At 45.2% G+C, this 17,665-nt stretch overlaps 1 protein-coding gene across 1 annotated transcript; it reads left to right on the plus strand.

Annotated features, from left to right (window-relative positions):
* Positions 1 to 251: 251 nt before the first annotated feature.
* CLCN6 (chloride channel, voltage-sensitive 6) lies at positions 252 to 15,036 on the plus strand (the record flags this gene model as incomplete). Its single annotated transcript, XM_009695469.1, has 22 exons — positions 252 to 311; positions 1,380 to 1,445; positions 2,024 to 2,089; positions 2,783 to 2,849; positions 3,266 to 3,372; positions 3,599 to 3,725; positions 4,346 to 4,413; positions 4,522 to 4,580; positions 5,236 to 5,368; positions 6,255 to 6,368; positions 6,624 to 6,790; positions 7,714 to 7,840; positions 8,222 to 8,348; positions 8,691 to 8,844; positions 8,943 to 9,102; positions 9,248 to 9,354; positions 9,981 to 10,167; positions 10,808 to 10,965; positions 11,794 to 11,950; positions 12,680 to 12,787; positions 13,457 to 13,582; positions 14,956 to 15,036. Coding segments are annotated over 22 exons (2,526 nt in total), but the record flags the coding sequence as incomplete, so codon positions are not given.
* Between the last annotated feature and the right edge of the window lie 2,629 nt (positions 15,037 to 17,665).

A 17,665-nucleotide genomic window follows, 5' to 3' on the forward strand; every position in this document is an offset into this window, starting at 1 on the left:
GGATTTAGTACCCTGCTTTACTGTGCTGTGGGGAGCTCCCAAATAGAAGTGTATTCTTCTCCCATAATGTAGTGTGTTCTTGCCGAGGGGCAAGCTGTAAGGTAAGACCTTATACAGTTACCCCAAAGTAATTTGTGGTCTGGTAACTAGTTGTTACCCTAATTTTGGCTTTGCTACTGATGTTCATGAGCACCTGTACATGCATTCATTTGCCTGATGATTTTCCTTTCCCACATTTGTTTGTTTTGCAGACAATCCTAGGAGAAACTCACGAAGAGGAGGATGAGATCCTTCCACGCAAAGACTACGAGGTGGGAAATTAACTCATAGCAGCTTGTGAAATTAACGTGAAAAGACCTGCAGACAGGTTTTAATCTGTTTGAGTTTGTAATGGGGCAGGTACTCAAAATGCATCACTAGTTAGATTGCATTGGCATCAGCAGAAATACCAAGAGTTGCTGCGTTTGCAGAGAACTGCTCCTCATCATTATACATTTCTGGGTTAAAGCCCTGTGAGTAGAGCTTGAACATCCACTGCTCAAGTCAGACTCTTGTTGAGAAAATTAATTTTCAGAATTGTCTGCATTGTTCCACTTTTTTAATGGGAGATTTACAGGCTCTGGTGGTCTTGTTTCCTCATGACTGTGGAAAGTATCTGTAGCTACTTGGTCACTCTTGCCTTACAGCTGCCTGTGTTGTCATACTGGCTCACAGCAGATCTTCCCATCTATTGGGTCCTGCTTCTTACAGGAGTCTTTTGCTTTTTGCATGTCTGTATGGTGGCCCTGAGCTATTGAGAGCAGTTGCTGCCAGCATGGGTGTCACCAGCTCAGCCTGTTACTGCTTGGCTTGAAAAGATGAAGTTGATACAGGTAGAAGCTAGTGGTACTTTGTGAGTACAACTGGGCAACTCTGTATTGCTTTTAACTCCCTGCTTGATAAGCTTAAGAATTGATGCTGTTCAGCTGGAGAGGAGGAATTCCTGTCTAGTGTTCCTGTTGTAGTGAGAGGTTAAGTATAAAGATCTAATGTTATCCCCTACGCTGTCAAATTTGAGGCAATTAAAGAATTACAGTCTAAATATGTACAATGTGACTTCTTTAAATTAAAGTTATATTAGGCAGTTGTGTTCCTGTTTGGTTCCGTATATCTCTCAGCTTGGGCAGTGAAATTTGTCTATTCTTTCACTTCCTGATTCTGCTGCTGGAAATATTTAAATGAAGTTGTTTCCAGTAGTGTTTTCTGCTACTGTTGTTTGCAAAACCTACTGTGGGGGTAGTAATGTCTTCTGTAATATTTAACAAGGTCTTCTATCCATAGTTTTTTGCACAATCTGTTGCAGCTAATTCTCTTAAATTGACCTTTTGGCATTGTTTCAGAGCCTGGATTATGATCGCTGTATCAATGACCCGTACTTGGAAGTTTTGGAGAGCATGGACAACAAGGTAGGACCTTGTTCTTTCTTTTTCATTAGCTTGAGACCTAAAACTGTGGAAATTGCCCAGAGAAATTTGCCCAGAGAAGTTGTAAATGCCTCATCATTAGAAGTGTTCAAGGTCAGATTGAATGGGGCTTTGACCAAGCTGGTCTGGTGAAAGATGTCCTTGCCCATGGCAGGGGGGTTGGACTAGATGATCTTTAAAGGTCCCTTCCAACCCAAACCATTCTATGATTCTAAATACACTCCACTGCAGGAAGTTTTGTATTGTTTTTTTTTCTTTATGAAAAAAATTCTATGTGATCTCTTGGTTTCTCTATGAAAAGAATAAAAATATGCGTGGAGATTTATACCTCCCAGCATCTGTTCTGATCCTCAGGTTTAAAGTGAGTGAAATGTTCAGCACTTTCAGTTCGCTATTCTCAGTTTGCTATTGTCAACATCTTCTGTTGATTTATCACTTTAGCTGTAATTGAGCTGTGGAGCCCAAAACTGCCTTTTTCTGATCCCCATTTCTATGTTGCTTTGACTCTGATTGCCTTTTTTTTTTTTCCCTTTTTTCTTTTTTATCCTCTTCCTAAGCAGAAAGCCCAGAGATACGAAGCGGTGAAGTGGGTCATGGTTTTTGCTATTGGAGTCTGCACAGGACTGGTAAGGGTCATGATGTTTGGGGAATAAGACTAAGGAGCCTAAGCAGGAGTAATGTGGAAGTCCATGGCTGAGCAGTAAAGAGGAGGAAACATTCTCTTTCATGAATTGGAGAGCTTAGTAGCTGAAGTTGTCTTTTGGGAATTATAGCATGTTGTTGCTAGATTATTTTCCAAGAAGCCTTTTTTTCTTTTAGAACTTGCTGTGCTTTCTTTGCAAAGTATTCTGGCAAATCCTTTAATTCTGGAATAGGAAAACTTGTCCAAAGTGAGCACTTAATAAAAAAGGATGCCAATTTACAGTTGAACTGTATTTTTTTTATGTGTGCCAGTACTGGCATCACTGCATGGGCTTTTGCAAGTGTTTGAAAATTAGCCCTGCTGACTGTATGCCTCAGTTAAACACTAGCTTTCTTCTGTACTCTGAAGTATGTTGTGGGTGTTAAAAATGCTACCAGATCAGTACTCTGAAATGCGTCTTTTCAGGAATAATTCTAGGATGAATCTGTCCTAGTGAGAATGAGGAAGGCAGCAAATCTGAGCTTCTAAAGTTACTCTACTCTGAACAACGCTTCTTTTGCTGCCTTCATTCTCTGTCCTCCCATGTGTGCATACTTCTGGTAGGACTTACTAGAGGACAGTCTTTGTTACTTGTAGGTAGTAATTTCTGATGGCAAATCTGTCTTCTTTTTCATAGGTGGGCCTCTTTGTGGATTTCTTCGTACGGCTCTTTAGCCAGCTCAAGTTCCGGGTGGTACAAAGCTGTATCTTTTACCTAGTGTATGGGTTCCTGTTAGACTCAAGTGACCTTTTCCTTTCTGTTGCCATGTTTTGCTCAGAAGAGCTGACTCAGACTTCTGCCATCAGTCATGTTGTTGATGATTAATCAAGTTTTCAACTTGCCTACGTAAGTCAGTCAGCCCCTGAAACCAAGAAAGGTTTCCATTATCATGTATGGAGGCAAAGGCTAATCCCTGAAAGAATGAGTGGTTTCCCTTCCTTGTAGCTCAGTCTTGAGCACTGAAAAGGAAGCCTGGCTTCCTGATGTGTTGTGTCAGCTGCCCCAGCTGGATTAGGAAGCGCAGGCTTGGCTCCTGATGCTAGTGGGACCCCCAGACAGTACCAGATGATTGTGTGTTGGTGGGGGGAACATCGTTATTTTCCTTGACCATCCCTGCAGCGGTGGAAGAATGCACTGAGAAAGGCTGTCTTGCGTTGTCCTTGCTGGAGCTGCTGGGGTTCAACCTGACCTTTGTTTTTCTTGCCAGTCTTCTGGTCCTGATCCAAGTAAGACTTAGGTTCACTGCTGCTCCTTACACAGCTGCTCTCACACAGGTCCTGGGTATGAAGCCTTCTTGCCAGAAGCACTTTCTGCCCCAGGACATCAAACTAGCTTCACAGGGCTAATTGATTTAGCTAAGCAGGGTCTCTTGGTCCCTTGCTGTGCTCACTGATGAGATGTTGGTCAGCTATGAAATTGATGCAGCACAGTGTCAGTGTTTCTTTTCTGCAGCCTGTAGCAGCTGGATCAGGAATTCCTGAAATTAAGTGCTACCTCAATGGGGTAAAGGTTCCAGGTGTTGTGCGTCTCCGGACGGTGGTGTGCAAAGCTGTGGGAGTGCTCTTCAGTGTGGCAGGAGGTAAGAAGGGCTGTGGTCTATTGATCTTGTTGGGACAGGGAGTCATTGAAGGGGGGGAAATGCTGCCCCTGCTGTACGTAGGGCATAAAAGGCTTTTCCTGCCTTTCCAGTAAAATGATTTTCATGGGCTGGAGCAGTCTCATGAGCCCTGAATGCATATATAGAGTAGAAAATAGACAGAAGGATCAGGACTATTGAGAGAACAGGTAGTTTTCTGGGTGTTCTAGTCAGAAGTGACTATTTGTGGCTCAATCCAAGAGGAAGACCTGAGAATTCTCCAGAACACATTGTCTAGAGCAGCCTGAAGGAGGCTGTGTTCTAGGCAGCAGGGCAGAGTAACTTGGAGAGTTCAGAGTCCTTGTATTAAGCTGTCTTTGAATGGTTCCACTCACTTGAAGTATGAAGTCTGTGCAAGTCTTCACAAACATTTGGGGGGTTGAGGGGGCAGGGCTCAGCACCTTTCTTCACCTTGAAGGGTGAAGGAGGAGCTGCAGGCTTGACACAGGGGACTGTGCCATGGCATGGGAGTGGTGAGCTGATCTCTCCTGGCATTGTCAGCAAGGGAGGATGGCAGGGGGTTGGCAGGGAAGTGTGTTGCCTCATCAGTCCTGTTTTCCCAGGTCTTTTTGTCGGGAAGGAGGGTCCGATGATTCACAGCGGTGCTGTTGTGGGTGCAGGTTTGCCACAGGTTAGTGCTGGTCTGGGTTGCTGTCCTGGTCACACCACTGCTTTGTAAGAGTGGTATGAGGAGTAAGTTTCTCTCACCTGTGTTTCTAAATCTTTATTTTATTTGTAGTTCCAGAGCATCTCTTTGAGGAAGATCCAATTTAACTTTCCCTATTTCCGCAGTGACAGGTACTGTACCCAGAATGTGGAGGAGGGGAGAGGAGGATGAGTGAGCAGACTTCCTTGGGAGAAGGGTGGCAGGCTGGGATGAGTCAGTCAGTTATTTTTTCAGTTTCTGTCTTGTCCTGCAGTTTCATTCTGCAGAAAGACAGCACCAGAACTTGACTCTTCCATGCTGCTCTGGTCTCCATGTTCATTGATGTTATCTTGTACTACTCAGCAAATCTCTAGCCATTTAAAACCTTTAATCTGAATAGTTAAGTGACTTCATTGTTGGGAACAAGCTCAGTTACTCACCCCTCATGACCAAAATATACTACAGAGAAGGCTGGTTCTCTTGAATATGAGCAAAATCTTGCCCTTCCCTCTCTCTAATTCTTTCAAGTGTTGCTGGAGTCCCACAGTTTGGGATGGTTCCTCATATACTGGGCAGATGTGTAGTGCCAGAGTTTTGCTCTGTGTTGGTGCTCTGGAGAAGGAGAATGGTGCTGCAATGAATTATTGAATAAATGGTGTCACCTGCCATGGCCAGTATTTCTCCCAGCTGTCACTCCTGTATCCCTGGGGTGTATCCATGAATGAGAATGATCTCTTACTTTGCAGAACCTAAGCACCTCCAGAGCTCTACTTTGCTAAATGGGAGTTGTTTTCCTCTTCATTTCAGGGATAAAAGGGATTTTGTATCTGCCGGAGCTGCTGCAGGGGTTGCGGCTGCCTTTGGAGCCCCAATTGGGGGCACTCTTTTCAGCTTGGAAGAAGGTTCTTCTTTCTGGAACCAGGGACTTACATGGAAAGTGGTGAGTAAGGACTCCGGCTCTTTCTGTATGTCTCTTCCTTGAGCTGGACCTTTGGGAGGGCTTGTCCGTGAGGGCATTCAGATTATCCTGTCTCCTCCTGAACTGTCCTGGCAGGAGAGAGATTGCCTGCTCTATCACTGCTTCAGAATTACCACAGGTCAAGAGCAATGAGTCTGGTAGTGTCTGGAACTATGGGACAGGTCTGTAGGCAGGAGATTTAGTGTACATGGGAGAAAGGGCTTTTGTGCCTGGGCCCTTTGCAGTCCAGTCCTTTGGGAGCAGACAGAGTAGGCAAGTGCTGGATTTCTTTCTGCTTTTCTCTGCCTTGGGGAGCTGTATTGCGGCAATGCCCTGTGCTTTCAGGTTGCCGATTTCTCTGTCTGTAGTGCCTGCTTTCCTGAAGTTGACAGTATTAAAGATGTATTGGATTTCGTGATGCTCTTGGCATTTCTTATGCCAAATGTCCTGTTGATGGGATTCAGTTAGCCTACCTTTCTCAGCAGCGATAAAAGGAGGCGGGGATTTGCCAAGATAGCATATCTCTCAGAGTCAGTGAAGACCTCAATTCCAACTCTAAACAAGTTGTGTTAGTGCTTCATAATTGATTTGCAACTGCAAATTTGCATATTTGGGGGGAAGAAAAGAAAGCTTTTGCTGCAAGAATTACTAGGTGAAATTCCTAACTTCTTGTGTGGGAAACCAAATCAGATGATTTTGATTGTCCATTCTAGCCCTGCTGTCTTTTGCAGCAAGGAGTGGGGGTTAAACCTCAGTGGATTGTTTTCCTGAAGGCTCTGAGGTTCCCTTCTTCAGGCAACAGTCTCAAGGAAGAGCTGACTGTGCCAATCTTAGGTTGTGTTGTTTTTTTTTTTTTCCACTTCCTCAGCTTTTCTGTTCCATGGCTGCGACCTTCACCCTGAATTTCTTCCGCTCTGGAATTCAGTTTGGAAGTTGGGGGTCTTTCCAGCTGCCTGGGTTGCTGAACTTTGGGGAGTTTAAGGTAAGATTTAGTGCTTTTATTTCTCCCCCTTCAGTCTCTTGGCAGTTCAGTGTTTCTTTCTGGTTTTTCTTTGATACATGCTTGTATTTCAGTGAAAGGCAGTTGATATTTAGCTGCAATACATTGATAGCCTAAGACAGAATTGTTCCCCTTTGGTCATAGCTGCTGAAAGTTTCCTGCCGTAGGGACAGAAGCATTGGTAAGAAATTGCAGCAACTACTGTAATGCTTTTTCTTTATGCTTTTCTGCACGTAGTGCTCCGAGTCTGATAAGAAGTGCCACCTCTGGACGGCTGTGGATTTGGGGTTCTTTATTCTGATGGGGATTCTAGGAGGCCTTCTTGGAGCCACCTTCAACTGCCTGAACAAGAGACTAGCGAAGTACCGCATGCGGAACGTGCATCCCAAGCCAAAGCTGGTCAGGTATTTGTGCTCTCTTGAGTTTGTGCAGGGTTCTCTGATCTGTGTTCAGTGTCACAAAGCAAAATCATCCATCTAGAAGACCCAGTGAATGGGACTGGAGGAAATCCCAGACCTGTTCTTTTTGAAATCACAAAATAAAACCTCCATAGAACTTAAGTGAACACCAGAACCCAGAAGCGACAGTCCCTGTGCATTTTTGTAATTACTCTGGTGGTACAGAGAGAGCTGCAATTCCCCTTACAAGGGCTATAAAGGGAGCTCTTTACAAGAAAGGCTATAGCTGAACAAACCAGAGATTTGTTTCCATGCAGTGTGTTTTTGTCTTGTCCAAACAGATGTGGAAGGAATAGCTGATCGCACTCTTTCTTTTTTTTTTTTTTGTAGTTACCTTGGCTAATTAAACCCATAACTGAGCTAATGTCTGTGTTATTTAGAGAGGGAATTGCCACGTAATTCTGAAAAATAGCTGTTTGTTTGCTCTAGACAATTCCTAAATAAGAAGCCCAAGTTTTTTTAAAAAATAAGTCTATTTCAGCAGTTAGAAAAGAAAACAGGTTATGAGAAACTGTGCATCAACCTGTCCCATCCTGTCTAGCCTTTTAACCTGTAAGCCTCTACAGAACATTGTTTCCATGCGAACAGCCTCATCACTGAACCCTTCCCTGTGACTTTTTATATGTGACTGCTATGTGTTCTCTGGGCAGAAATAGCTCCTTTTTGGGGCAGGCAATTAAAAAGGGGAGTTAGCACAATCCCTGGCACCAAGTCATAATTCAACTTGACTTGTAGAGTCTGCTGCTTCTGATGTTAAGCTGTGGTGACTGCTGCTTCTTGCAGCCTTATCAAGGCTCCTGTGCAGAGCTGGGACTGTGTTACAGGGCTGAGTGTGGCTTCAGTGTATGTTTTCTATTTTGTACTTTCAGAGTCTTGGAGAGCCTGCTGGTGTCGTTGACTACTACGGTCGTGGTCTTTGTAGCCTCCATGGTTCTGGGGGAATGCCGGCAGGTGTCTTCCACCAGTCATAGTGGCAATGACTCTCTGAGCCTGCAGGTGAGTGATCTTATGTGAAGATTATACGTCCCCATCGTGTTGTTCACCCTCCAGAGAAGCACAGGCACATGATGAGCTTTTGACAGCATGTAATATGTAACAGAACTTCAGTGAAAGTTGGTTAGTTATGGTCAGTTGCAGGAGCTTAGGGTAATAATGAAAGCTACTCTTTGTGCTTTTGTACTTTGGCAAAGGAGCTCAGGCTGTGAATCGGGGAGTGCATTGGTGCTGCATGCCTCATCTCTGCTATTGATGCTTGGTCTGAACTTCCCAAAGTATGGGCTGACAGCCTTGTACAGAAGGGTTGCTCCCATTCTGCCCAAAAGCTAATGTAGGAGAGAGTGGATTTTAACTGTTTGTGTCTTTTGTGTCCTGCATTAGGGTATGTCAGAGGATGTGAATTCAAGCATCAAAACATTTTTCTGCCCAAATGAAACCTACAATGACATGGCCACACTGTTCTTCAACCCTCAGGAGTCGGCTATCTTGCAGCTCTTTCACCAGGATGGTGAGTAGTTAGGAGAGAGTGCCCCATCCCATGCTTAGGTTTCAGAGCTTCATCTTGCTTGAAACAGCCTTGTCCTAAGAACTACAAGGCTAAGAGCATCTTCAGGCCTTCATGGCTCTGGGGGACTGCTGGTACAACAGGTGAAAGCCTCCTCCATGGGAAGAAAGGCCTGCTTTTCCTCTCTTTTTTGCTTGTTCATTGTCTCCATGTGTGTTTGGACTGGAAGACTAAGTAGCTGTTGTGAGATGAGCCCACTGTGAGCTGAGGGGTGGATGGTGCCAGACTACTGTCTTTGTCTGACAGACCTGTGCCCCTTTAGTCATGATTCTTCTTGTGTTGCAGGTACTTTCAGCCCAGTCACACTGTCCTTGTTCTTCCTTCTCTATTTCTTACTCTCCTGCTGGACATACGGGATCTCCGTGCCCAGTGGTCTTTTTGTACCATCACTGCTTTGTGGGGCTGCCTTCGGACGCCTGGTCGCCAACCTCCTCAAAAGGTGCATTGAGTGTGCGTATGTGTGCGAGAGATGTGCTGCAGACGCACACTGAGCTCTGTCAGGTTATTCTAATCTCTGGGCTTTATGTTTTGCCCTAGCTATATTGGCTTGGATCACATCTACTCGGGAACCTTTGCACTGATTGGGGCAGCAGCATTCCTGGGAGGAGTGGTCCGCATGACAATTAGCCTGACCGTCATCCTAATTGAGTCCACCAACGAGATCACTTATGGGCTCCCGATAATGATCACCCTCATGGTGAGTGCAAGGTCTTAGCTGTGGCTTCTTGCAGACTGCTTCAACATGTGCTGGCCCTGAATCTCTGTTCCTTCCAGGGCTATGATAAGCCAAGGAGCCTTGTACTTGGAGCAACAACTCAGTAGACCTTCCATTTGCTCTGCAGGTAGCCAAATGGACAGGAGACTTTTTCAACAAAGGCATCTATGACATCCATGTGAACTTGCGAGGAGTGCCTCTTCTGGAGTGGGAAACAGAAGTGGAAATGGATAAGTAAGGCTACTCCCCGTGGTAGGGCTGTGGGTTAGAGTTTGAGGTAGGGTCCTTGCTTAGAAAGGAATGCTGTAATGCAGGGGGGTGATGCTTCCATCTACAACAAACCTGGCTGCTCCAAGAGGAGCAGCTGTGAGGAGGACTGTTGTGAGAGGAGTTGGGAGCTGGGCACCAAGCCTGCGGCAGGAAAGGAGTGCTGGAGGCCTTTCTGAGGAGGGGTGGACGAGTGGAGATCCGAGGAGCAGATTTGTGAGATTCGACCAGAACCCTGTGAAAATATTCCACTGGACTTTGCTTCTTGCAGAATTTAGTCTTCTTCCCACTCGTCATCTTTTCCCAGTAGTGTTTAAACACTTTCTGTGTTACAAATTGGAGCCTTTTTCCTTGCCTATAGTGCATCACTAATGTAATGTTATGTTTAGAAAAAAAGACCAAAACCAATTGTGCCGGCACTGCTAATAACACAGTGACGGTGAGCACACAGGTACAACGAGCCGGCAGAACTAAACTACAGCAGGCTCCTTCAAGATCTTGTTTTGGGACTGCTTTGTTTCCTTGTTTGTCCATCACTAGCCTTCTATTGTGGAAGTGATACATGCAGCAGTCTTGGATTTCTGTTTCCGCAGACTACGAGCCAGTGACATCATGGAACCCAACTTGACATATGTCTACCCACACACCAGGATCCAGTCCCTTGTTAGCATCCTGCGCACAACTGTCCATCATGCTTTCCCTGTAGTGACTGAGAACCGGGGCAATGAGAGAGAGTTCATGAAGGGAAATCAGCTGATAAGTAATAACATCAAATTCAAGGTAAGAAGTTGCTTGTTTGGTAAGTTGAAGGGTAAAACACTTTGTTTTGCAGGTGGAAGGCCCTTTCTTTTGTTATCTAGGCTTTTGTCTGTGCAGAATTCGGGTCAGATATAAGCACCTACTGCAACACAGAATTTTCAAGGACTCTATTTCATTCCATTCTCTGCGTCATGGTAAAGGCTGTGTGCTGCATTCCTAGAGGCAAAAGTTAAGAGAACTAAGTAACTTGTTTTAGGATAGACATGGAAAAAGTTTGGATTTGGCACTGAAGCATTGAACCCACCATTGAGATCAGTAGTAGCTGCCTAAATGCTTCTCTCCGTTGTAGGAGGGGTAGTGGGGCAGATGCTTTAGTCTCTTGGAGAAACTTAAATTTTAAGGTCAGAATGAATAATGAACGTGCTTGTGGCATGCTTGTGGCATACTTGTGCTCTAGCAAAAAAAGGGTGCCTGAATTCCTAAACTCCAGGTTCTGTGTCCAGGGAGAGTACAGTCCTATTGGCTATTCTTACAAGTACTGCAGCAGCACTAAGGAACACCTTATCTGGTGACATAAAGCTATGATCAAATAGTTCATAGTTGCTCTTGCATGACTGTTTACCTGCTTAGTGAGTATCTGAAAATTATTTGTTGTATCCAGAAATCTAGCATCCTCACCCGAGCTGGAGAGCAGCGCAAGCGTAGTCAGTCTATGAAATCCTACCCTTCAAGTGAACTGCGTAACATGTGTGATGAGCACATAACAACTGAGGAACCACCAGAAAAGGAGGATCTGCTGCAACAGATGCTAGAGAGAAGGTGAGATCCTGGTAGGCACAAACGTATGGAAACAGGGTGTTTCCGTATGTTGAGATGTGTTGTGATGCCTCATACAGTCCCTGTCATTCCATATGTCAGAGGAAACAGTGCTAGTACCCATGTTTTAGAGTGATTTGTCAGGTCTCATCAGCCAGTGCTGGGGCTCACACCTGTGAGTTTGGCTTGATGGTGTCCAACCTGTTAACTTAAATTTCCTTCAAACATCTATCCAGAAATATTTCCTGGAGAGGATTGAATACCTGGGGAAGTGTCTTGTCTGGAGAAATTAATGGCGTCTTGTGTGCAGAAACCTCAGGGCTCTGCAAAGCTGACTTTTCCCAAGAGAGGAGCTAATGACCTGGTGCCATAATATTGATACCACCTTTCTGGTAACTGGGCTGAGTCACCAGGCTTGAATTGCAGTTGCTCCCAAGCAGAAGCCCGGTCTAGTGAATCAGTTTCAAACCTAGTGATTGTGACTCTTATGAGTGAAGTCCTGACCCTGACATTTTGCCAGATGCTTCAGCTTTTATTAGAATCTGAATAACTTGGCACTGAAAATTGCTTCAGTAGCAAGTGATTTGAAATTGAGAGTTAGGAGACTCTCTCTGTTCTGCTGCTGTTGTCATACTCTGCCTATGGTAATGGCTCTTGACCTCTCTCTGCTATTTTATTTGGTGGAGAAAAGACTTGTTTGTTCTAGCAAGAGTCCCTGAAATGTTCAGGAGAAGGATGCAAAGAGCTGAAATAGCTGTTGTTGTTTTGGAGGTGGGGGCATGTGTCTCTCCTTAAGTTCATGCAACTTATAACATGTAGTATCTGTTACAGATATACTCCCTACCCCAACCTGTACCCTGACCAGTCTCCCAGTGAAGAGTGGACCATGGAGGAACGCTTCAGACCTTTGACCTTCCATGGCTTGATCTTGCGCTCACAGCTGGTCACCCTACTTGTCAGGGGTGTTTGTTACTCCGAGAGCCAGTCGGTGAGTCTTCCTAATCAGGAAGTGTAGCAGAGACGTCCCTACCCTCTTGGCTGAGAAGACTGGGAACAATATTTGTGGGCTGCCAAAAAGAACTTACGTGGCTTTACACTTTCAGGAATGCATCTGTGTTTTAAAAGCTGCAGATGGATAATGTGAATTCTCCCTTGCAGCTCTGGAATAAAGAGAATTGAATTTCTGTTTAAGTATCCCCAGGAAAAGAGGACAGCTACTGTTTTAAAAAAAATAAACCAACAGACCCATTTGCTGCATAAAATTGCAGTCCTGTCAGAACTGGAGCATGGAGGGCAGATACTAAATACCAGTAGAGCAACCAGCAGTGTATACTGTGTTTGTTTACTGCTGCGTGCCAAGATCTTACCAGAAGAGGATCAGCTGTATCACTGAGATCAGTATGAGCATTTGTGTTTGAGGCCCATCTCCCACAAGGCTGATTTGTTGCTGCCCTCCAGTGTTGAGTGTAGGTCTGTCAGAGGTTGGAGAGCAGATCCATTGCTCTGTCAGCTAATTGCCTGTATAGGTTTGAGCTGGCACTGCTGCGTTCTGAGACAAGCTGCTCGGGGTACCTCTGCAGAAGTTGTATCTGTGGGCATGGGGGGAGAAGGAGATCTGGGTGAGCAATTGGGAGGCATCGTTTGCTGTGCTGCTTGCAGCCCATGTACTATCTGGTGTAGTGACACATAGGTTCAGTGGGACTTGTTTTAATTACAGAGTGCAAGTCAGCCTCGTCTGTCCCATGCAGAGATGTCAGAGGATTACCCCCGCTATCCAGATATCCATGACCTGGACCTCACATTGCTGAACCCTCGCATGATTGTGGTAAGAGATGCACTGCACTGTGACAGTGTTTCCTGATATATGTTTAGGACTGTCCCAAGTCTTTAGAAAAACCTGAGATCATGTTTAAGTCCACCCTTGGGTGCAGTGACCAACATCCTGTACTTCTCATGCATTCAGTCTACCTTGTCTGCACATGGAAATCAATCCTCAAACCTGCTATGAGGTACATTGCACACAGGTGCTTTACTTTCAGAATAAGATGCTGCCTGTCTAGTTTAACTTCCTTCTAGATTAGACTCCTGCCTGAGTGAGTTTGGAAAGGCAAACTGCTGATATCTGTTTGGAACTCTGTGCTGGCAGCTCAGTCAGTGGCAGGCCTGTCGTTGTCTTTGTGACAGGAAGGTAGCTATGTAGGCCAAAATGCTTTTTTAATATACATTCTTACTTTCATGGACCTGCATTTTTCCTGTTCAGAGGCTTTTGGCAGCATTGGGCTCTTAAGATCAGGGGTTACAGTGTTCAAACAAACTGTGACAAATTAAGGTTCCTGAAATAATTTTGTGTTTGTGGAGAAACAAACAATGGCCACAGTCCAATCCCCTGTCCAGAGATCAGTGCTTTGGAGGACTTGTAGGAATTGCTTGTTAGCGATTCCTAGAGACAGTGAAAATGCCTCTTGTAAATAATGTAATTGTTTTTCTTTCTTAGGATGTCACCCCATACATGAACCCATCGCCCTTTACTGTTTGTCCAAATACTCATGTGTCACAAGTCTTCAACCTGTTTAGGACAATGGGACTCAGACACTTACCGGTTGTGAATGCAGTTGGAGAGGTGAGTCCTTATCTCCATTTTGTCTTGGCTGAGCAAGGAAGCCACTGTGGTTTGTTTTTTTTTTCAATGTTTTCCACCTTTGGCGGAATTAAGAGCTCTTTTAACATAAACCAGAAATGCTTTAAAGAGACCAGAATGTGATCTTCTTAAGGCCCTGAAGCATTGTTGATTACTGTGACTTTGTTACCATCTTTTGTGTCTACACTTGCTTCCAGCTTTCCCTGCAAAGGGCAGGACATGCAGTCTCTCTCGTCTCAGGTTGGCAGCATGTGGAAGCTCTCACTATCTTGTACCTGTTGAGAGGCCTTGAGCTTGTCAGAGGACACTAATTTGGCTTCCTCTTTGACAGCTTTATTCAAGGCCAAGAGCAGAATTTCCTGTGTGTTGGGGCAGGAGGTTTTTCTGCTGGAAGGGAACTTGCATTCCGTTCCTACTCATAGGAGCAGCAAAATAAAGGAGTCTTTGAACGGTTTGTGTTTGATTCACTGTACTTGTCTCTATGCCATCTACAATGCTCAGGAATAGTCAGTAGGTGTCAGTAACTTCCTGTAAACATAATGAGAAACCGTTTCCCTTAAGCTCGAACTGGTCTGTCCATATGAGACAGCGGTGCTTCTTCTGCCTCTTGGGGTTCCCAGTAGCTACTCTGCAGAGCCTGTTGGCTGAAAACAAGAGATGTTGACCCGTTCCATGTGTAGTACAAGATGCTCCTGCAGTACTAGAGAGCAGCATAGTTCTGGACTCTCAGTGTGTAAAATGACTGAGGTTTTTAATCAGCTGAAACATATGGTTTGACTGTTTCCCCAGGATGCTGGGAGAGGGTCCCTTTTGTGACCTGCCAGCTAGTGATGGCCAGTGTGCAGTCCCCACTTAGCTAGTCTTTACCATTTCTCTGTTCTGGTCTTTAGAGCTTCCTAGAATGTATCTGAGACAAGCTATCTGCAGTCGTCATGTGGGATACCAGAAATGTCTCTAATGAAGCCATAAGAGACAGCTTTGTTATTTCCAATTACAGTTTTCACTTTCCAAAGGATTTAGTTACATCTGTATGCTGTCTAACACAGGATTTCCATTCCTAAGGATAGGCAGGGATAACTACTGCTGTGTCCATACGCGATAGCAACAGTTAAGCTGTCCGTTTGGGTGTAGCTAAAGCAGTGTCTTGCCTCTAGATAAGTGCGGGGAGAAGGAGGGGTGTTGTTTTGGCAAGATTTGAACTTGAACCCACTCTAACTCAGCATTGGTCAAGAACTGCTTGCAGGTTCCCTCTTTTTGGGGGGTTGGAAAGAACAACAGCTCTACCATGCACGTCTCTTAGTGGCACATCTGTGATACTGACTTGTATCTTTTTTCCTCTTTTCTTCCTCTTTAAGATTGTTGGGATAATCACTCGGCACAACCTGACCCACGAATTTCTGCAGGCAAGACTGAGACAACACTATCAGACCATTTGATGCCCCTGCCCACCCTGCCCCACTGTCGGTGTGGCTACCTCCCTCTTCCAAGCCTGCACACGCGCTCGCATTCTGCTTGGACCCCACAAGGCCCAAGACTTGCCGTTTGGCTTCTCACATGCATATCAAGCCTGGGGAGCTGGAAAACATCTTGCTAGCCAGAGAATTAGAGGAGCTGCCTGAGCCCAGAGCTGTTGAGTGGTCTCAGGCACTTGATCTGACCGCTCTTGATCCAGGTTTTTTCTTTTCCTGTGCCCCAGTTATCTCCTTTCATCAGATGTTGTCCTGACACTGTATGTTCTGCTGTTTTGTTTTGTTTTGGGTTTTTTTAAGGGTTGGAAAAAAGACCCTTCTAGCTCCACTGTGTCCTGTGCAGAGAACTGCAGCATCTTTCCCCTATCCTCCTGTATGTCTCCCTTTTCCTCTTCCTCCCTTGTTCCTGCAACTGTTGCCTTATTTGTGTGAGAAGGGGGTCACTGTCAAGGCTGAGAGGAGGTATTGAAGTTGCGGTTATCAAATAGCTGCTCTGGAGGACAGCTTTTCTCAAAGGCAGTATTAAAAAATCCAACTCTGGAAATAACACCTCTCTTTGCGGGTGCTCCCAGTTGCCCATGTTTTTCTCTGGCTTCATTTGTTCCTAATTTCTCTCCTTCTTTCATGGGGAAGCGTCCCTGCTGTGATGTTTTTGACAGCAGCTGACTTTTGAGAGCAGCTCAGCAAATCAAGAGTTCAAAACAGTTCAATTCCAGTTGCTGTTCAGGATTATAAATGTTTAATACATTTGCAGAGCATCTCAGAGAAGGGAGATCTCTTTCCGTGTTAGCTGTTGCTATTAACTCTCTGTAAGAGACTCTTCTCAGGCACTTTGTGGCACTCCACTTTGTCACTGCCCTGACACTCCTGCATTTCTTGACATTTGTAGACACTTTGTCCTTGTACTGATCCAACAGTGAGAGCCTGGGACACCTTTCCAGCTAGGGTTAGAGACCAGGCAACTCCATGTCCTCAGAGCATGGTGAAGTGTTGCTTTCTGGAGGCAAATAGAACTGATGCCCTGTCTCTGAGCTTGGTTGAATTATCTCTGTGTCATGATAGGAGCTGATGTAACTTCAGACTGCCATACAGGAGGGATCCTTGGTGCTGGTGACTAACAGGCAGAGTCTGCTGCGGGGTGATAAGTGGGGCTGTCTGTGCTCTAGAAACGCTTGGGATAATGTTTGCAACTGCAACAGCCAAATATCTGTAAGGGTAAAATGAGCACTTAGAAGCCAGTTGCAGCCAGTTCACTGCTTTAGCAGGTACCATCCTGGCCAGCACCTGTATTGTTCCAGCAGGCACCTGCCCTCCTGAGTTTTGCATACAGATAACCCTCAGTGGGAAGCCAGCATTGTGCCTCCAGGGGCTGCAGAGCTGATTGGCTTGATAAAGCACAGAGCATTCTCTCAGCCAAGAGACTAGGCCAAGTAACATGGGGAATGTATCCCAGAAAAGCTTCTACACAGCCTCTGAGCATTCCGGTTAACCTGTTGTCTGCCATGAGGAGCTAGCTAGATGAGAGTGGTGGCAGAAGGAAATTGGACGTTACTGCATTTTCTGAATTCAGGAACTCGCCTATGCTGAAGATTTTCCTGACTAAACCTGAAGAAGTTAGGCCCTTTCCTTACATGTGTCAAAACACTAAATCTGTTAAAACAGCCTCTTTGATTGACTTTGTGGAAGCTGATTGTTCCAGGGCACTGCTCTGCAAACTGCTGGCTGGGGAGCCCTACTACATTTAGGGTTAGGGGGAGGTTCTGTGCCCAGGTCACCAACCACGGTCTTGATGTAGGGCTCTTTAAGTCACTGGAACTCTTAGATGTTGGTGGAGTCTTTGCAGTCCAGATAATTGGTAGTCGGATGTATTCTCTGGCTGTGCTTGCAATAAAGACAGCTGAGTCATGGGAGCCTCTTGAATTTTGTCCAGCAGATGAGAGAAAACTTGGTCTTGCAAGTGGTCCCTGAAGCCAAGTTTTAGGGTAGAATTAGTCCTTGTCCTACAGTGGATAGTGTGGCTCAGCTGGAAAGTTTGGTTTTAGCAAAGCTGTTTGTAAGCACTTGGATTTTAATTTTTATTTCTCATTGACATCTGAAGACTTTTTTTTTCACTTAGTGTTCTTTCCTACCTGCTGCCTTATTAAGAGAGGAAGGGCAGATCTTTGTGTTCAAGAATGGATTTGTACCATTTCCACAAAGGCAGGAGTGGGTTGTGGTATGTGCAATGGCAGTTGTTGCCAAGGAAGCTGTGCGTGTCCCAGGACCCTTTGTTAACTATGGCCACTCTCCAGGGCTGCTTGGGAAGTGGCCTAGCTAAAGAGCACAGAATATGTTCGTTCTTTTCCCTTTCTTGCTGTGGAACTTGCAGCAACAGCTTGTCTCCTCTGCTAAATAGCTCTGCTGGCTTCTAAATATCCTAGCTCCATTTCAAATAAGGCATGCAAGCTCTTAAACTTCCAAGACTAAAGCGAAGGTGTTTTCCTACAGCCAGTATCCATCTTGTGCCTTCAACCTGGATCCCTTAGCCTGGGGCAGGTGTGGCATGTTCCTTAGAGCATATGAATTGGCACCAGCTACTGCTCTTGACTTGCAAGTT

The sequence above is a fragment of the Cariama cristata genome, unplaced genomic scaffold, assembly GCF_000690535.1.
Source record: "Cariama cristata isolate BGI_N322 unplaced genomic scaffold, ASM69053v1 scaffold1552, whole genome shotgun sequence".
NCBI classification, from domain to species: domain Eukaryota; kingdom Metazoa; phylum Chordata; class Aves; order Cariamiformes; family Cariamidae; genus Cariama; species Cariama cristata.